The 18,986-nt window shown below is 35.4% G+C and overlaps 1 protein-coding gene across 1 annotated transcript in view; it reads left to right on the forward strand.

Annotated features, from left to right (window-relative positions):
- LOC107720911 (formin-binding protein 1-like) overlaps window positions 1-18,986 on the forward strand; it is a 70,771-nt gene that overhangs the window by 12,516 nt on the left and 39,269 nt on the right. The window contains exons 2-5 of the mRNA XM_016528741.1: window positions 8,070-8,185; window positions 12,981-13,031; window positions 13,175-13,322; window positions 17,657-17,719. Of these exons, the coding sequence (XP_016384227.1) occupies window positions 8,070-8,185; window positions 12,981-13,031; window positions 13,175-13,322; window positions 17,657-17,719 (378 nt within the window). The remainder of the gene's footprint in view (window positions 1-8,069; window positions 8,186-12,980; window positions 13,032-13,174; window positions 13,323-17,656; window positions 17,720-18,986) is intronic.

Genomic DNA, 18,986 nt, shown 5'->3' on the forward strand with positions numbered 1-18,986 from the left:
CGTCACACAGACAGGCATCTGAGATCGGCTCGATTTGAGAAAGGGGGATAGATTTTAGTAGATTAAAAAAAACCACTGGGTGGATTTTTATCATTATAGGGTGGTTGTGTACACACACTGCCAACACACATTTCAGTTCAAACAACTTGTAAAAGTGCATGTAGCAGCCATCCAATGACCCCTTTAATTTCTATATTTTTTGTAAATGGTTGCTAGGGCATTGATAAGTGGTTACTTGGGTGTTCTGGGTGGTTGCTATGTGGGTGCTAGAATGTTCTGGGTGGTTGTTAGGGCATTCTGTGTGATTGCTATGCAGATATGAGGGTGTTCTGGGTGATTACAAGGGTTTTCTGGCTGGATGCTCTTGAGCTGCTAGAGCATTCTGGATGGTTACCAGGGTTTTCTGGCTGGTTGCTTTGCAGTTGCTAGGGCATTCTGAAGAGTTGCTATGCAGTTGCTAGGGCCTTCTGGGTGATTGCTAGGGTTTACTGGCTAGTTGCTATGCGGTTGCTAGGGCATTCAGTTACTAGGGCATTCTGGGTGGTTGCTATGCAGTTGCTAGGGTGTGTCTGGGTGGTGGCTATGTAGTGGCTACTAGGAGCTGCATAGCAACCACCCAGAACTCCTTAGCAACTGCATAGGAGCAACCCAGAAAATGTGATTACTGTTTTTTCTGGAAGGTTGCTATGCAGTTACTAGGGCCTTCTGGGTGATTACTAGGGTTTTCTGGCTGGTTGCTATGGAGTTGCTAGGGCATTCTGGGTGATCACCAGGGTTTTCTGGCTGGTTGCAATGTGGTCGCTAGGGCATTCAGTTACTACGGCATTCTGTGTAGTTGCTATGCAGTTGCTTGGTCGTTCTGGGTGATTACCGAGTTTTCTGGGTGGTTGCTATCCAGTTGCTAGGGTGTTCCTGGGTGGTGGCTATGCAGTGGTTACTAGGAGCTGCATAGCAACCACCCAGAACTCTTGGCAACTGCATAGCAACAACCCAGAAAATGTGATTCCTTTTTTTCTGGATGGTTGCTATGTAGTTACTAGGGCATTTTGGGTGGTTGCTATGCAGTTGCTAAGGTATTTTGGGTGGTTCTGCTCACATGATTAGGGGAATAACATAAACAGTTTAAACACGCCAAAGTTTAAGAGTAATACATGTGTAATGGCGATGGATGCTGACTAGTGCTCTGCTCTTCAGAGTCTTTGGATTTAATGAGTTCATGAGAGACGAGTGAACTCTAGGATTTCTGGGTGTCCCATCAGAGCACACAGTGCCTATTTATAGAGAGCGAGGAGGCGTGTGTGCATGTGTTTCTGGATGATGGAATATATGTCATACAGCTATTCTCATGCTAAGAAGAACACCCTAAGCAACTGCATAGCGATGACCCAGAAAGGGTGATTACTGTATTTTTTTTCTCTGTGGTTGCTATGCAGTTGCTAGGGTGTTCTTGGTGGTTGCTGGGGCATTGATAGGTGCTAACTAGAGAGTTCTGGGTGTTTCCTATGTGGTTGCTAGGGCGTTCTGAGGGGTTGATATGCAGTTACTAGAGCATTTTGGGTGGTTTCTACGCAGTTGCTTGGGTGTTCTGGGTAGTTACTGTTTTTTTGTGTTGCTATGCAGTTGCTTGGGTGTTCTGGGGGTTACTGCTGGGTTTTCTGTGTTGTTGCTATGCAGTTTCTTGTGTGTTCTGGGTGGTTGCTGGGTTTTCTGTGTTGTTGCTATGCAGTTGCTTGGGTGTTCTGGGTGGTTGCTGGGGTCTTGATAAGTGCTTACTAGAGAGTTCTGGGTGTTTCCTGTGTGGTTGCTAGAGTGTTCTTTGTGGTTGCTATGCAGTTGCTAGTGTGTTCTGGGTGGTTGCTGGGGCATTGATAGGTGCTAACTAGAGAGTTCTGGATGTTTCCTGTGTGGTTGCTAGGGCGTTCTGAGGGGTTGCTATGCGGTTACTAGGGCATTCTGGGTGGTTTATATGCAGTTGCATGGGTGTTTTGGGTGCTTACTGGGTTTTCTGGGTGGTGGCTATGCAGTTGCTACTAGAAATTACAAGAACACCCTAGCAACGGCATAGCGACCACCAAGAAAGGACGATTACTGTTTTTTCTGGGTAGTTGCTGTGCAATTTGCTTCTTGTGATCACTTAGTAGTCCATATGACTCGTGCAATCTATTCCAAGTCAAGAGTGAGTAAATAATAACTAACCTTTTAAGTATGTGCTCGCATGAAAGTGTGCTTGTGTTTCTTTGTATTACGGATAAAAGACACCAGGGGGGTTTTGAATATCAGACGTCTTTTAAATTCCTTTCTTTCTCTCTCTCACTCTGAGTCATTCTCTCCAGTTTTCCCTCCAGTTGCTCAGTCACCACCTGGCTGAGCTTTGATTTTTAAACGCCTTTTTGACGCCTACAGCCGAGCATGTACGTGTGCTCAGCCTCTCTCCGATCCCTCGTTTCCATCCAGTGGACGAGTTCACAGCGGATGCAGGTGCTCTGCAGTCTGTTCGCTCTCTGTTCAGGGTCGGCTGGTGGCCCTTCGTGACCCTCATTAATCCACGGCAACTCACCGCACACGGCGGGATGTTATTGCAGAAGTCGCCACTCTGGATTACAGCGGATATAATGATTCCATCACCTCTACCCCCTAACGGAGAACGTTACAATGTAAACACTGTGAAAATATTATGAACAAACGTTCCATATCATGTTAGTAGTATTTGATAAATGTTCTCACAGTGTTTGGAGGAAACGGTCTTGTTGCAACATTGTTTGAATGTGCATTGGAGCCGAAATGTGCAAATTGGGCCTAATTTATGAAATATATAAACTGTCATTCATATGTGATCTTTTTTTTAAAGATTTATTTTTGAGGTTTTGCCTTTGTTATGACAGGACAGTGTACAGATGACAGGAAGCGAAGTGGGAGCGAGAGAGAGGGGGGCGGGATCTGGAAAGGTCCTCGAGCTGGGATTCGAACTCGGTACGCCCATAGCGCAATTGACATTTTGATATTTTGATTTCATTATTAGGCCTGTTTGTTAATTATTAGCTTTTCATCACCTCACGAACCCCAGTATGCAAAAACCTTGACTTAATGTAATGTTTAATGCACTTTTTGACGATAACAAAGAATGGAAAATATTTTCTTACGAGTTAGTTCAAAACTAATCTAAAAGTAATCCAAAAGTACTCAGAACACATTACCTAATATGTGTAATTAAACAGATTATGTTACTAACTACAATGTCCATTATGTAATTTGTAATCAGTAATGGACTACAATTTATACGTAATCTACCCAGTACTGGATACAACATAGATAAAGCAATATTTTATAAAAGAACATAATTGTAAACTTTTTTTATGAAACAGTATTAATAAATTCAATAACGATTGCCAGCCAACATTCCCATAATATTGAATTGTTACGAATGACATCATTATACTAAGTTTGTTATATAACATTAACACAATTACATTAAGACATACATTAAGAAAACTAGAATTTTAACATTTGAACAACCAAAACTGAATGTTTAGAAAATGTTTTAATGCTTAGAAACTTCTAACCTAAATTCTAAGCGCCGAATCGCTTATTTTGTGAATCACCTATTGTTGTTGTGTTCCTCATTTGTATGCTGCTTTAAATAGAAAGTTCTGCTAAATGACTGGATGTAAATATGAATGTAAATTCCTCATCAGGTAGTGTGTTACTTGCTTGCGGGAGCTGTGCTGGATCTTTCTGGTGCTCTTTGGTCGTTGATAATGTCTGGGCTTGAATTAAGAAGTAGAACTACTGAACTACTGTAAATCTGGCACCCAGACGCTCGTTGGATCAGCTCCAGATGTGAAGTATGTCTGCTTTATGCTGGTTTGAGGGGTTTAATCTGTGGATAAAGACAGAATCTGGATTATAATCCACCATTATTACACTGGAATCAGCATTTGATACTGGCGGACGGACTGGTTTTGACCGGAGAATTGTGCTGGTTTGAATCGGACAGGCGGTCTTGGTCCTGGTTTTGATTTTAGAACTGGTTTGGGCGCAAGAGATGGGGGCCGCTTCATCATTTAAAGAACCATGGACTAAAGTGTTGTCAACTCAGAGGGTAAATGAATATGCTAATGCTTTTGTGTTGCAATACTGCACCAAACAATCATATTATATAGAGTTTTAACAGGAAACATTTAATTCTGTATAGTTTGTGGTTGCATGATATTTCTCAGTGAAATTGCTTGGTTTGTTGTTTAATGGTGGTGTCTGTTAATACATCAGCACATTAACTTGCCATTATAACACTATACTTTTACCGTTTATGGTAACTGTTCTTGGATGAGTCACTTTTGTTGTGCTGTTCCTCATTTTTAAGTCATTATGGATGCGCGTGTCTGCTAAATATATAACTGCACATGTAAATTGGATGATACCAACCCTAACCTTTACTTTAATGTTAAACCAACTGAGCATTTGTACTATTCTTAGACGTGAAATAACACATTATTTAGTCCCTCTTAGAAAAAGTTTTCCATGTGGGGATGTCCCTACAAGGTGATGTCAAGTTTTGATGTTTTTGATACTTTGACGCCTCAAGAATTGCAAAATCTGCCCACGTGAACAGCGACACAAAGCATCTTTACTGCTGGTTGCAGAGGACTTTGGCTTTCATAGAGTTAGTTTAGTCTTTTAGATTTCTCTTGCACTTCATAGTAGGGATGGGCGATATCTTATCGTTTGCGATATATCGGTAAAAATTCTCCCCACGATAAGAATTAGTCTTCCCGTGATAATAACGATAAAGTCTAGTTGTTGACATATTTCTGTTTGCGACATCGCGGAAGGCGGACATGAAATTGAGGAGGAGTAGCCTATATCGCTAAATGAGGAGCTCGAGCTGTAACTGGTTTGGTTAGGGCTGTACAGTGCACAAAAAATTGGTCTGAATAAATGTACTACAGTAACATGTGTGCGATACAGTTTTGCATGTATATGAGCCTGTTTACAAACCTGTTGTCCAACAAAGATATAATTTATTGACATGCTTTTTCTCCAAATTAACTTAATAACCTAGTCGTGTGTTTGAAATACTTCTTTTTGTGACCAGACGTGGTTTCATATTACAGGATGATAGGATTATATACAGTGATAAAGGCCACGTCGATTAACATTGCATTATAAATATACTTTCCTTATAAAAATACCCAAGATTGAAGAACACAGATAAACCATATATTTTGTGTAATCGTATGTTTATTTTCCTCAAGTTTCATCAGTTAAAATGTCTCTTTCTCATTGTGCGTTTTATTCAGCGATAACTGGATACCTTCCTGGAGCGTCGTCAGTAGTATTACTTCTGCTATGGATATGTGGAGTTTCTGTACAAGAGCGCCCTCCGGCTTCCAGTATGAATTGAACAGTCTTTACATTACGTGTGTACTCATTAATGCTCACAACACCCTATTTTGGGTAAAAATAGGAAAGATAATACTTTTCTCTAAAGAAACAGGATTCCCTGAATTATCGTCATTGATATCGTTATCGCAATAAATACCAGAAATATCGTGATATTTTTTAAAGCCCATATCGCCCATCCCTATTTCATATAGACATCTTTGCATTGCTGAAAATGTCAGACGACCGAGCATCCGTTTGTCACATAATACGTCGTCTCACTGATCAAAACCACAAGACGATCACACAGCAGATTTTCAATTTGCCTTCTTGAAACCTTCAGCTGCTGCTCTTCTAGTGTTTCTTGTCTCTGCTGTGTGGACTAAAGACTGTGTTGTGTAAGAGGAGGTGATCTGTGTTTAAATGAGGCTGGCTAATCGTATTAGGTCATTTGAATTACCCAGATGCTGACAGGGGACTTTGGTACAGTGTGTGTTTCTTAGCTCTATTCTTCCATTGCTAGTTTTAATAGCACCAGAAATGAAAATTCAGTCATTGTTTACACACCCTCGTGTCGTTCCAAACCCAAATGCTGTTATTTATTAGATTTCCGTGTGGTTCTTTACATGTATTGATAATTTATAGTGACCACAAAACAAAAAACACAATAACGATAGAATAAACGTAGTCCATATGATTTATGTGGGGGTGTTTAATAATGTTGTGCATTGAAATTTGTACAAAATTTCAGTCTGTTCCTCACGCAAAGCTATTTCGTGAGACATGGAATTTAGCATGCAAGTTGTTTGGACTTTTTTACTGTACATTTATAATGCTTTTTGGTTTCATTTAGTTTAGTTTTAACTGGCATTATATGAAAATAGCTGCATGAAGGTTTCTCCTCAAGAAATTCATATTGGTTTGGAATGACATAATGGTGAGTAAATAATGACCAAATTTGAATTTTTGGTGAACTGTACCTTTAAACAATAGACCGAAAGTTCTAATATGTAGTGCAGAAACCTAGATCATCACCCACATGTACATCCTGTGTGCACAAACACACAAGGTTTGAGCGTTCATCCTGTCTGCTGGCTGAATGCATGCAGAGTCAGTTTGCACGAACAGGAATTGAACAGTGGTGTCTTCTTTCATAAGGAGAAAGTGAAATGGTTTTGTGCATCTAACGCTTGTTCGGACGGAGGGAGTGTGTGAGCGAATATCTGACTGGATTCTTCAGACTTCGAGATGGTTGAAGAGAAAATGGGGGGATGCTGGAGTCAAACGAAGGTGATCGAAGCGTTACTACGATACCATTTACTTGTTGAATTCAGAGTAGTTTCTGTCTAATGTGCCAAGTAAAGTTGATGGTGTGATTTTATTGTGCACTGTAAAGATTTTAAATGGTTCTTCGGTTCAGCAAAGCAATGCTTTGTTATCAAGAAGCATTTTGGCTGTGTAGGATTTTTGAGTTGCTGTTGTTGTTTTTTTAGCAGTGAAAAAATTTCTTGATTTCATTGTAGGTTCTTAAGATCAGTGTTTTTGATTTATTGGTTTTCATTACATGGAAGAAAAAAAAATACTATGGAAGTCAATGGGGACCAGAAACTGTTTGGTTACCTAAATTCTTGAAAATATCTTCTTTTATGTTAAGAAGAAAGAAATTCATATAGGTTTGGAACAATTTGAACCTTCAAACAGGTGCTTTTATGACAGCGGACTTAAAAGAAGTTTTGGTTCTGAATGGAATTTTTATGTGATTTGAAAAGATTGTAGAATACAATAGAGGGACGTTAGCTAGAACGTCCTGTTGTGTTTCCTAATGCATGGCATTTTTTGGGTTGTTTTTGCACAATCCATGCTTCGTAGGTTGTTAATACAGTATATAGGATTTCTTTCTTGTCAGATACCGATATTGGATCAAATACAAGTATTAAGTATTTTCTGTCATATTTTACCCAACATGCACCAGGCTCTTAAACTGAGCCTCTCACATCTCAAATATGTGATCAGCGTTAGCTGAGGTGTAAAAATGGATTGCGTCTGCTTCTAGGACTCATTTCTGTGGTGTGTTTGTGTGTTGTAAAGAGGTTATATTTACGTATCCTGGAAACATAAACGCACCTGCATTCACTTCCAGATTTCAGTTTTTAATACAACTTGGACCGCTCAGTCTATAAAACTGGTTCCTTGTGTTTTTCTGATAGGAAACCTTCAGAAACATCTTGAACTTGATGCAGTAGATGATCCTGGCTTTAATTTGTGAATTATGCAGTTTACAATTTATGTACAGTGGACAATGATTTGTGCTTTGACTTAAAATCCTGGCAAATTTTGAATGTAAAACTGCATTTACATCTATACTATTTTTTTTTCAACCTCATACTGTTTAGTTTGCACTTAGTAGTAACATCACTTTAGCAAATAAAGTGAAAATAGCTCATGCATTTGGTCACTATTTTTGACAGTACTCTCTTTCATGTCAGTATCAGGGTGGGCTTTTCCTGTCCACTTCCTTTTGACTTAATAGAATGTCACCTTTGCTTGTGACGCCCTGCGGTGTCTGTTTGGTGAACCTTTCTTGCTGTGGAACATTTGTTTTTGTTTCAACAACTGAATAAGGATGTCGAAACAGTCTGCACTGTTATTGTGCCAGCTTTAACATATTTCTCTCTCTCTCTTTCTCTCAGGATCAGTTTGATAACCTGGAAAAGCACACGCAGTGGGGAATCGACTTTGTGGAAAAATACACCAAATTTGTGAAGGAAAGGACTGAGATCGAGCTTAACTATGCAAGACAGATCAGGTGAGTGTTGCATCAGCCTCTGTGATTAATACAACTGCACTAAATATTTTCGTTTGCGTAAACCTTATACATGAAGACTTTTTAATGATGTATACAGGCTTTTATCATGGAATGGGTCATTTTCAGTTGCAGAATAAATAACAAAAAAAACATAACATCCTTAAATATGCATATTATACTGATTATACTGCAGAATTAGGAAGAGTAATATGCTGTGTGACTGTTGTGTACACAGGTGATCATCAGAGGCCAATGTGTCTGTGAAAGTGATATTGCTATCATGCAGATGTAACCAAAACATATACACAAAACGCATGGTGTACATAAAAAAAAATAAAAAATACAACAAATATTTATGCTTATAGACCGTAAAGATGACTTTTGAAATTACTTTTCTAAAATCTTTTTTTTTAAGTAATTTAAAAATTTGAATGACTTTTTAAAAACAATGAGTGACATGATTCATGAGAAAATACCGTTCCTACTATTTCTACTATTTCTACTTCAAAATTTCAGTGTGTTATTGCCATTTTATTGTAATTCATTGTGAAATTTACTAGGAATTTCTGAGTGAAAATCATTCCAAAATAAATCCTGCACCATTCCTTTCAGTGTATATGTATTTATTTAGCTTTCTAGTGAATATATGTATAGACCCTGACAGATTACCATTTTAAGCTGGTTTTCTGGTCTTAGCTGGTTTAATCTAGACTCTCAGCCTTGCCAAGCCTGTGAAAACCTCTTTAAAATCAGTCAACAGATAAGTCTGATCAAGCTTGGAGACCTTTTAAAGCTGTTTTTCAACACAGGTAATTATGTAGAATACTTTTGTGGCTTGATAGGTCAGAGGCCATGTCTTATCTCACCTGTGCCACCAGGATCACCATCAGATCTTAGGGTTCCTTCACCCAAAACCCCACTTTAACCCCTGAAATGCATCTGTCATGTCTGTGTAAATAAAGACAGGTGCAGCTGCTTGTACTTCATAGAGTGTTCGTTTAAAAATAAAGACTAGACAGTTAAACACACACACATACATTAATTACACCTGTGATGTTGCTGCCGACAGCTCAAGGATACAGGAAGAAAGGGCAACATTTGTGTTTTCTGTGTGTGTACGTTTGGGAAGAAAATGCAGGTTTCCGTGGTAACAAGGTGCCAGCATGGTGTTCCTCGTTGGTGACCTACATTTGCAGCAGCCAATCACGTGCCACGACTCCGCCCCCCATTCCAGTGATAGGATTTAAAACTCTCTCTCTCTCACACACACACACACACACACTGACTGTACATCATCCCCCTCCAGATAGCAGTGGGAAACCCCTTTAATTCCCAGACACAGCAGGGGGTTCAGCCATCTAACACACACACACACACACTCATACCAGCCTGTTACTGGATGTGATGAACTGCACTTATAACCTCAGATACACTGCGTGATAGAATTGCATTCTGTGGTCAGATGGTATAAACAAATGATCATGTTTTCATCCTTTACAAAACAGTACATTTGGCAGTTCCATGATTCTTTAATATACACATTTGAATATCATATTTACCATGTTAAATGGTGCTGAATTGACATTCCCATTTTAGTTGTGGTAATAAAAAACAAAACAAATGTCCTTGTTTTTTTCTTCCATGGTATATATTTATGATAATACCATGGCAGTTTTTGTATGGGATACAGCTTCAGTTGCATCTATATTAATACACTAGCACATGCACACTTACAGTTTTTGATAAACATGCATGCATATATGCACACACACACGTACACACACACACTAATATCCCAGATATCCTGATCCAGACAGGGACTTGCATGCATGAAAAGCGAATTAGCTAAGATTATAGTCAATATTGAGTGTGTGTGTGTGTGTGTGTGTGTGTGAGTGTGTGAGTGTGTGTGTGTGTGAGTGTGTGAGTGTGTGTGTGAAAGACAGGAACAGAGCAAATTTTATTTATCTTCAGGAAAGGAAATTGCAGTGTTGCAGAAACAGTCATATAATGTTGTGCAGTCGAAAACGCATCCAGATGTGATAGATAGGTAGATTGAAAGACAGATATGTAGATAGGTGGGTTGGTTGGTAAACAGTTTTTCAAAATTCAGAAATTAATAGATAAGTATTTATTAAGATTATTTATTATACATTTGTAGATTAATGTATACATAAAGTTATAGATTCATTTATTCATATTTATAGATAGATGATTTATTCATAAATGCACAAATTAATGTATTCATTCATTAATAGATGAATATTCAAATTCATAGATACATTTATTTATGAATTAATATATTTATAATCTACGACTATAAATGCATAATCTATGCATTTTTATTTATAGATTAATTTATTCATTAATTAAATATGATTAATTGACTAATCAAATTCATAGAAACAGGTAGATTATTTATTCATTGTTCATTGATTAATTTATTCAAATTCATAGATCAATTTATTTCTTCATTTATAGATTAGTGTATTCATTCATTCATAGATCGATAAATAGATAACTTGTTGATACATTTATTAGCATTACTTTGAAATATAAAAAATATCAATTGAATATGAATGTATTCAAATTCATAGATTATTCAAATTTATAGATATTTATTCATTCATAGTTTAGTTTATTTATAAATGAATAGATAGATAGGTAGACTATTTATTAATACATTTATAGATAGATTAATACATTAATTAATAGATAGATAGAAATTCATAATTTATTTATTAATTCATGAATGGATGAATGAATGAATACATTGGAAATAAGAACTTTATAGCATCTTTTAAATTCAATCTTTTTCCTATCAAATATTTATATTATTTGAGTCACAAATGTTAAAATTATGGTTGATATTACTTCCATGTCATTTATCACACTGTAAAAGAAAGGTCAAGTCGAGTGCATTGCATCGTGGGATACAGTGCTGCATGTAGTGTGACGGTTGTGTGTGTTTAATGTGTGCTGAGAACGCAGTGCAATAGTAATATTAGTATGTTAATGTGCTATTCTGAAGAATATGTGCAGAAAACAGTGGCAGAGAGACTGAGGGGGGGTTAAGAGGTGTTTGTCTCGCTGTGGGCGTGTGCGTGAGTGTGTGTTTATTTATTTTAGTGTGTTTTTTTCCCTTTGGCAAGGTGCAGTATGAACAAACACACACACACACACACACACACACACCTGCCCTGAGGTGGTGACGATGAGCAGACGCTCTGTATTTATAGCTGGTGGTGATAATAGAATACACAGAGAAACATCTGACAGTGACGAGAAAGGCTACAATGAAAGAAAGACAGCCTTTGTGTCACAGTTTCCACACACACACACACACACACACACACATGTTGTGTTTCCATGTTAATGTAGGAATACAGAGACAAAAAGTCCAAGAGTTCTATATTTGAATTTCCTCTTTTGATTGTTTCTTTGCACTAAGCATTTTGATTGGTTGCTTTTCTCATTTGGGCTCTCTGATTGGTTTATAAACTTGCTTTAACATTGCATCTCTGCAATGGAATACTAGCACACTGTTTCTGCATACTGCACTGAAGTATACACTGAATACAGCCAACTATTTAATGGTTTATTTAATTTTTATAGTATGTTAAACTGCATATATGGTAATCATTTCAAACAGTAGTATGTTGCATGTTTGATTCGGCAATACAGTATTACCTTTTTTCTTCTAAATAAAATGGTTATTTAACTTGTGGCAGTCAGAACAAGAATCAAGTTAAAATATTACTTATAGTTAATGTTCATTTAGTGAAAATTAAAAGTCAAGCACACATTGTATTGTGGGATACAGTATAGCACACACAGGGCTCAACAGTGCAAGCGTTTTAGGTGCATTTGCAACTAAAAATAAAAGTGTGCAAACTGTAAAATGAATTTAGGAGCATGTGTGAATAAAAACGGGGTCAGCGGGTCCTTAAAAAGTCTAAAAATTCAGTTTCCTAGATAAATGTATTTATTTCATTCATGGATTGATTTATTCATTAATTCATAGATAAATAGGTAGATTATTTATTCTTAAAATCTTAGATTAGTTTGTTCTTATTCATAAATGAATTTTTAATAAATATTAAATTTTTGTTTTTTATTGAGAAAAAAATATTGTACCCTTTTGGCATAGTTTTGCATAGCTTGTGGAAGAAACAATATTTGAACCAATATAAATATGTGTGACTAAAAATAGTGTGCAAACTCTAAAATGTATTTAGGAGCATGTGTGTGCATAAAAAAAGTTGTAAAAAAATGTAAGGTCATGAAATATGTTTTTAATAAGCTTTAAATTTGGTGATGGAAAAAACAGGAATTGTCAAATAGCTTAATGTGATTATTAAAAGGTGATGATTTTATGAAATACATGTAAGTGCTGCATGTTTCAAAGTAAAAATATGGTGCTTTTGCACATTGTAAAGGCTCGTGGTTTCATAGCATTTCACTATTAATGATACTGCATATTTATGCCAATAAATTGCTTATGATGGAAAGCTGAGATATTCTGACAATGTTTATGTAATGGTGTTTATATTGTAATATGTCGCAGATGGTTGTAAGAGTGCATAGTTTTTAATGAGTGGCCTATAACAGTATGCTCTGGTTTCATACTGCACATTTTTTTTTTTAATATAGTATATCAGTATAGTATATAAATACAGAGTTACCAGATGTAGTGTACCTTGTAGAAGGACTTACAGTATAACTTATGGTAGTAAGTATGGTAGCATTGTAAACATATGCAGTCATTTATTTCTTGTTTTTTAATTTTGCACAGGAATCTGTCCAAGAAATACCAGCCTAAGAAGAAAGAGGAAGACGAGAATAAGTATGTTTCATTTTTCTCATTTCTTTCATGATTGATATTAGATTTGTTTGGTCTAAATCCAGTTGTCTGAATCAGCATTTAACCCACTTAAATTAGCTGATGGATTCAGATATATTCATGTATGTGTCTCCGTCCTGTCTTAGGTACACATGGTGTCGCGCGTTTCATTCGACGCTAAACGAGCTGAACGATTACGCCGGACAGCATGAGGTCATCGGAGAGAACATGACGTCACAGATCATCGCCGAACTCACGCGATACGCACAGGAAATCAAAACAGAGAGGAAAGCGGTGAGTGAACGAACATTTAGATAAAGGTACGACTGTGAAACGTGCAATTTGGTTAAAATAATGTCTTCTATTCAAGTTTAATATACAGAGAGGATAAGTCAGTCATTGGTGGGATGATTTTCTGAAGAGTGTGGCACATTTAATTACATATAAACACACACAATGTCCATCCGTTTCTCTTTTTCATCCAGATCTTAGGTGTTTAAAGGGTTAGTTCACCCAAAAATGAAAATTCTGTCATTAATTACTCACCCTCGTGTTGTTCGAAACCCGTAAGACCTTCGTTCATCTTCGGAACACAATTTAAGATATTTTTGATGAATTCTCAGGGCTCTCTGACCCTCCCATAGACAGCAAGGTAACTACCACTTCGTTTGAAATTATATTATATTATTTGTCTGTGATTTTTTTAGTCATGTAGGATATAGGCTGTGACTGATATCATGTGCCTTACAAGCTTGGGATGATATGTTTATAGAGTTATGTGTGTGTGTGTGTGTGTATGTATGTATATATATATATATATATATATATATATATATAGCTCATCATCAAGACATTTTCTCTTCTAAATGATGATATTTTTCAGAATTATAGCACATCTCTCTCTTTTTTTCCATAAACAGAGATGCTGTTGTGTGTTTAGACTGAAAGTTTCTAGTGTGTATATATGAATTATATGGAGACATTGAGCTCTCGAGGTCATCGACTGTATGATTTATATGTCCAGACAGCACTGAACTAATGACCGGAGCGGCGTCCGAACACGACGTGCATCTTTCATTTAGCAAATAAGATGAAGGCATTTAGGTATTAACCTGAAGAACGCAGATTTCCCAGCATTCAACACTCTCACACACACACTGAGCGGGGCTCCATGGTGTCTGTCTGGCCGATTTCCTAGAATGCTGCTTCTCTCCTGTTTCATAAACCTCTTCTTTCTCTCTCTTTATCTGTCTGTCTATCCATCTCTTTCTTTTGTCTACCTCAGTTCATTGCTTCATTCTGCTGATTTGATACACGTGCCATTTTTGGATATATTTGTGCACGTATATATATATTTGCAAACTTATAGTTTATCCTTTAGTTAATGCATTTTGCAGTAGAGAATGAATTAAGAACAGTCTTTCTCCGTTTTTCCCGTGTTTAATCCAGACAGCATATGGTCTGGTGCTGTAATTCTCTATTAAACCTATTGTTGAAGAAGCTTTATGCTGACTTGTAACTTGTATAACGTGTGTGTTTGAGACATGCTCCATCTGTAGGCCTCGCTCAGTAGTTCAGATGATCAGTCCTGAACCTGAGAGCTGCTGCTTCATATCACCACACTCATCCAGATCCAGAAATCACTAGCTGAGCTTCTGCAGGGAAAACCAGAAACAAGAGAAGAACAAAAAACAAAAGCACATAAGTTTATGACAAAGACCAGACTGGTTTTGTGTAGCCAGACTTTTGGCTAACAGCATAAATCCGTATTCAGGCCAGGAACCACCTACTTAGGAAGAGACTGTCTTACAGACATGTAAAGCAACCAGATGCAGTTAGTTTCGTTTTTATGTGTTGTTTAAGAGCCCGTTTCTCTGAAATTGATATCTAGAAGTTGCAGTGATTTCAGCAATACAATTTTATTTTATTTTGGTTTGTTTTGTTTTATTTTTATTGTTTTTTATTTTTATTTATTGTTTTTTATTTTGTAATTTTACTTTATGTAATTTCCTGTGTTATGATATTTTTATGTTCATTTTAATTTATTATAAAATGTGTATTGCATTTTTATTTAATGTTTTTATTTTTGTTTTATTTTATCAATTTTTATTTTATTTTAATTATTATTTTATTTATAGTGGAAAGAAGTTTAATGTCAGTGTAGTTGCTATATTATTTTATTTTTATATTTTATTTGATTTTGTTGCTATGTTTCTTTTTTAAGTTTATTGTGTGCTTTTAATTTAATAACATTTTTATGTGTATTTAATTTAATATTTTAAGTTTTATTTACATTTTTATTTTATTTATAGTGGAAGAAACTCTAATGTCAGTGCATTTGCTATTGTGCTGTTGAGGTAGACCAGTTGCTTTGTTTTTGATCCAAGTCTGCATTTATCTCTTGTATGTGTGTGTATGACGCATGAATGATTCAAATCATCTCTGAAGCAGTGTCAGTATTGTTCAGTCTCATCTCTTTCATCTGTTCTCTGTTTCTCTGTTATTTATTTTCTTGTTCTTTTCTCAGCTGTTCTAACGGAAAAGTTCTCAGTGAAGCTTTGTTTTTAAAAAACAACTAGAGGTCAACTTCCTCTTTAAGAATAGGGAGACTTCCTCTGATTGGATGAAACTTTAAAGACTGATTCCAGATCAGCTGTGAGCTTAGGTTTCACTTTGTTGGTTTGTTCTAATGGGCCGCAAAAAGCAGAAGAATTGGACGGTTGTTGAACACTTTCGCCCTTTGTGTGTGTGTGTGTGTGTGTGCGTGTGCGCGTTTTCACGTTTATCTGTTTGTAAAAAACTGAGAGGTTTAATAAAGCTCAACAGCAGTAGAAAAATGCTTTAAATGCCATAATTGAATGAGAAATATACTATCTTCTGTATGTGTTTGTTCAATCACTTCAAACAGGCTTTAAAACTCTCGATCGCTATGCGAGACACAACTGGACTCCTTCAGCATTGACTGACTGTGTGGTTTTGTACCCATAATGCTTTCTGCTCTATAGGGTTTTATTCACACGCTGCGTGCCGGCATTCCTTATTCAGCCCAGAAACTCAGCGATGAATACTAAACACATTCACACACTTTCATTCATTCATTCACTCATTTTCTCACTGTCAGTCTTTCTGTCTGGTCTAAACACATCAGTTCAGTTACCACAGAGAAACAGTAGATCCTAACTTAGACTGTGAAAACATTTTGTAGAATAAATGTTAAATATTTTATACATTTTACAAATATTTAAATTTTAACCATAAAATATATGAATTTTATGTAATATCTATATATTACTTATATATTTATATATTAATATTTAATGTATTATATATTTATGTTTTTTTATTTAAATGTATTTATATATTATAAATAATTTTCTAAATTTGAGAAAACAAATTTTCAATAAATGTATATATCAAATATACAGATCAGTGTTTTGAAAGTGTTGCATAACCGTAGTATTTACGCTCTTCAGACAGTCAAACACCACATGACTTGCTCATTTATCTGGAAAGTATTTTACATTTTTCTCCTTTTTAAGAGAACAACTTAGGATCCATATACACTCTGGTATTCAAATACAGTAAAATTCATTCAACCAAGTAAAATGGACAGTGAGATTGCACTGATATGAACGGTCTGCTGATGTTTGATGCTGTCTGACTCGGTCTGTGTAATAAACAGGATATTGAGTCTAATCTGTGTCATTACTACAGATCCGACCGTCTGACATTCACTACAGGTGTCCATGTGTTTCACAGACAGCAGCTGAGACTCGACTCAAACTTATTACAAGCATTAATGTTACAGGAATTAATCAGGAATGTTCTGGGTTCAGTCTGTGACATTTTGTCGATTCTAATATAGACAGAAAATAATTTAGACAAGCAAAAATCACATTTACAATGATGCACAATAAGTGATTATAGCGGATTACCATGTTTATTGTAACACAGCAACTATGTAAAATAAAATCAATAATTCAACTACAATTTAGTAAAAAAAGTGGACAGCAAGGAAGGGGTTACACTCTAAAACATCAAGAGTGCAAAACAGACACATCCACGCACACACACTCACAGACACACACACAGTTATACACACTCAAATGAATTGGTATGGCTATAACCATATAGCCAAAATGAGTCAGAAGACTGAAATAAGAGGTTGAAATCAGATCAGACCCAGAAGGATTAAGGTCTGATAAAGCATTGCTGTTTATTTTTGTTACATTTTTAAATAATTTTAATGTTTTGTATAACAAAATGCGTTCTGTGTTCAGGTTTGACTGTAGTAACAATAATTCAAAAACTGACGCTTCAAATCAACATTTAAACCAAAAAATGTTGGTCTTTGAGAATGCCTTAATATACATTTAAATCCACAACCTAATAAAAGTACATAATTATATGATAATAATTATTCCTCTCGGGTACAGGCTTACATGCACTCAGATAATTCTGATTGTATTTTTTCAATTATTCATATCTTCTTTAACTGCAAATGAGAGCTCCTTAATTTCAGTTGTTCCTTCATGACAGTAATGAGATTAAATTTGCCTTCATTTATGTAAACCTATGCTGAATCTGAATAAATTAGTGATTAATTTCTTCATCCTTCTCTCTCACAGCATTTCCATGATGGACGGAAGGCACAGCAACAGATCGAAGCCAATTGGAAACAGCTGGAATTGGTGAGTTCGGTCAACATCAATAATCAATCAATAATCCATAAAATAAATGAGCACTGGAATCTCATTGTTATTAGGTGGTAATACTATGGTACTTTGATATACAATGGTCTCCAAAAGTCTGGGGGCACAAGTGAAAAGGCTTTTATTTTGCATTATTTAATACAACATTTCGATACAGAATAAATGATTAAAATATAAAAATTATTTAAAACTTAAAACAGTATTTGTTTGATATATTTTAGTCATTTTAAAAATTTAACTTACATTATTCAATACATTTTAATAAAAAATTTATTATTAAAATGATTTAAAGCTTAAATAAGTATTTATTTTTGTAATTTTAATAAGCTTTCATCATTCAGTACAACATTTCATAATCATAAATTATTAAATTAAAAAATATTATATATTTATATTTTATTAATATTAATATATTGTTATAATATGAATATATATATATATATATATATATATATATATATATATTTAAATGTCATTAAACTTGCATTATTCAATACATTTAAATACATATTAAATTATCAAAATATCACAATTATTTAAAACCTAAAACAGTATTTTTAAGATCTATTTCATTTATATTTGTAATTTTGAAAATTAATTAAGCTTACATTATACAATACTATATTTCAGTACATATTAAATTAAAATAGTAAGGTCCGATTTTAATTTAATTTTAAAATGAAAATATTATATTATTAATATTTTATTCAGTGCAACATTTTAATACAAATTTAATTTTTAAAATATTACAATTAAATTAAATATTTTACAAATAAAATAAACTATTATTACTATTTTATTTATAATTTTAAGTTTCAGTTAAACTTAAACTAGCTGTATTCCATGCTGAGTGATTTTCATATTCATATACCATGCCATGCTTCAAACTACACAATGCTATTACCATAGTAAATGTACAAAAGCTAAGATAACCACTTAGTCCATTAGATACTGTGTGTGTGTGTGAGAGACGTCCCTCTGATCACACACACACACACACACACACACACACACACTGTAGCAGACAGGATATATCAGGACATTCCTCTGTACACACAGTAAATTTGCCCGAGTAAAATTTACTCAAATTGAAGAAAATTTTACTCTATGTGTGTGTGAGAGACGTCCCTCTGATCACACACACACACACACTGTAGCAGACAGGATATATCAGGACATTCCTCTGTACACCCACTGTCTCAGAGTGTGTGGTGTTAGAGATGGATTGTGTCGTTGTTAGCAGAGA

Source organism: Sinocyclocheilus rhinocerous, unplaced genomic scaffold (assembly GCF_001515625.1).
Source record: "Sinocyclocheilus rhinocerous isolate Xijiao unplaced genomic scaffold, SAMN03320098_v1.1 scaffold751, whole genome shotgun sequence".
NCBI lineage: Eukaryota > Metazoa > Chordata > Actinopteri > Cypriniformes > Cyprinidae > Sinocyclocheilus > Sinocyclocheilus rhinocerous.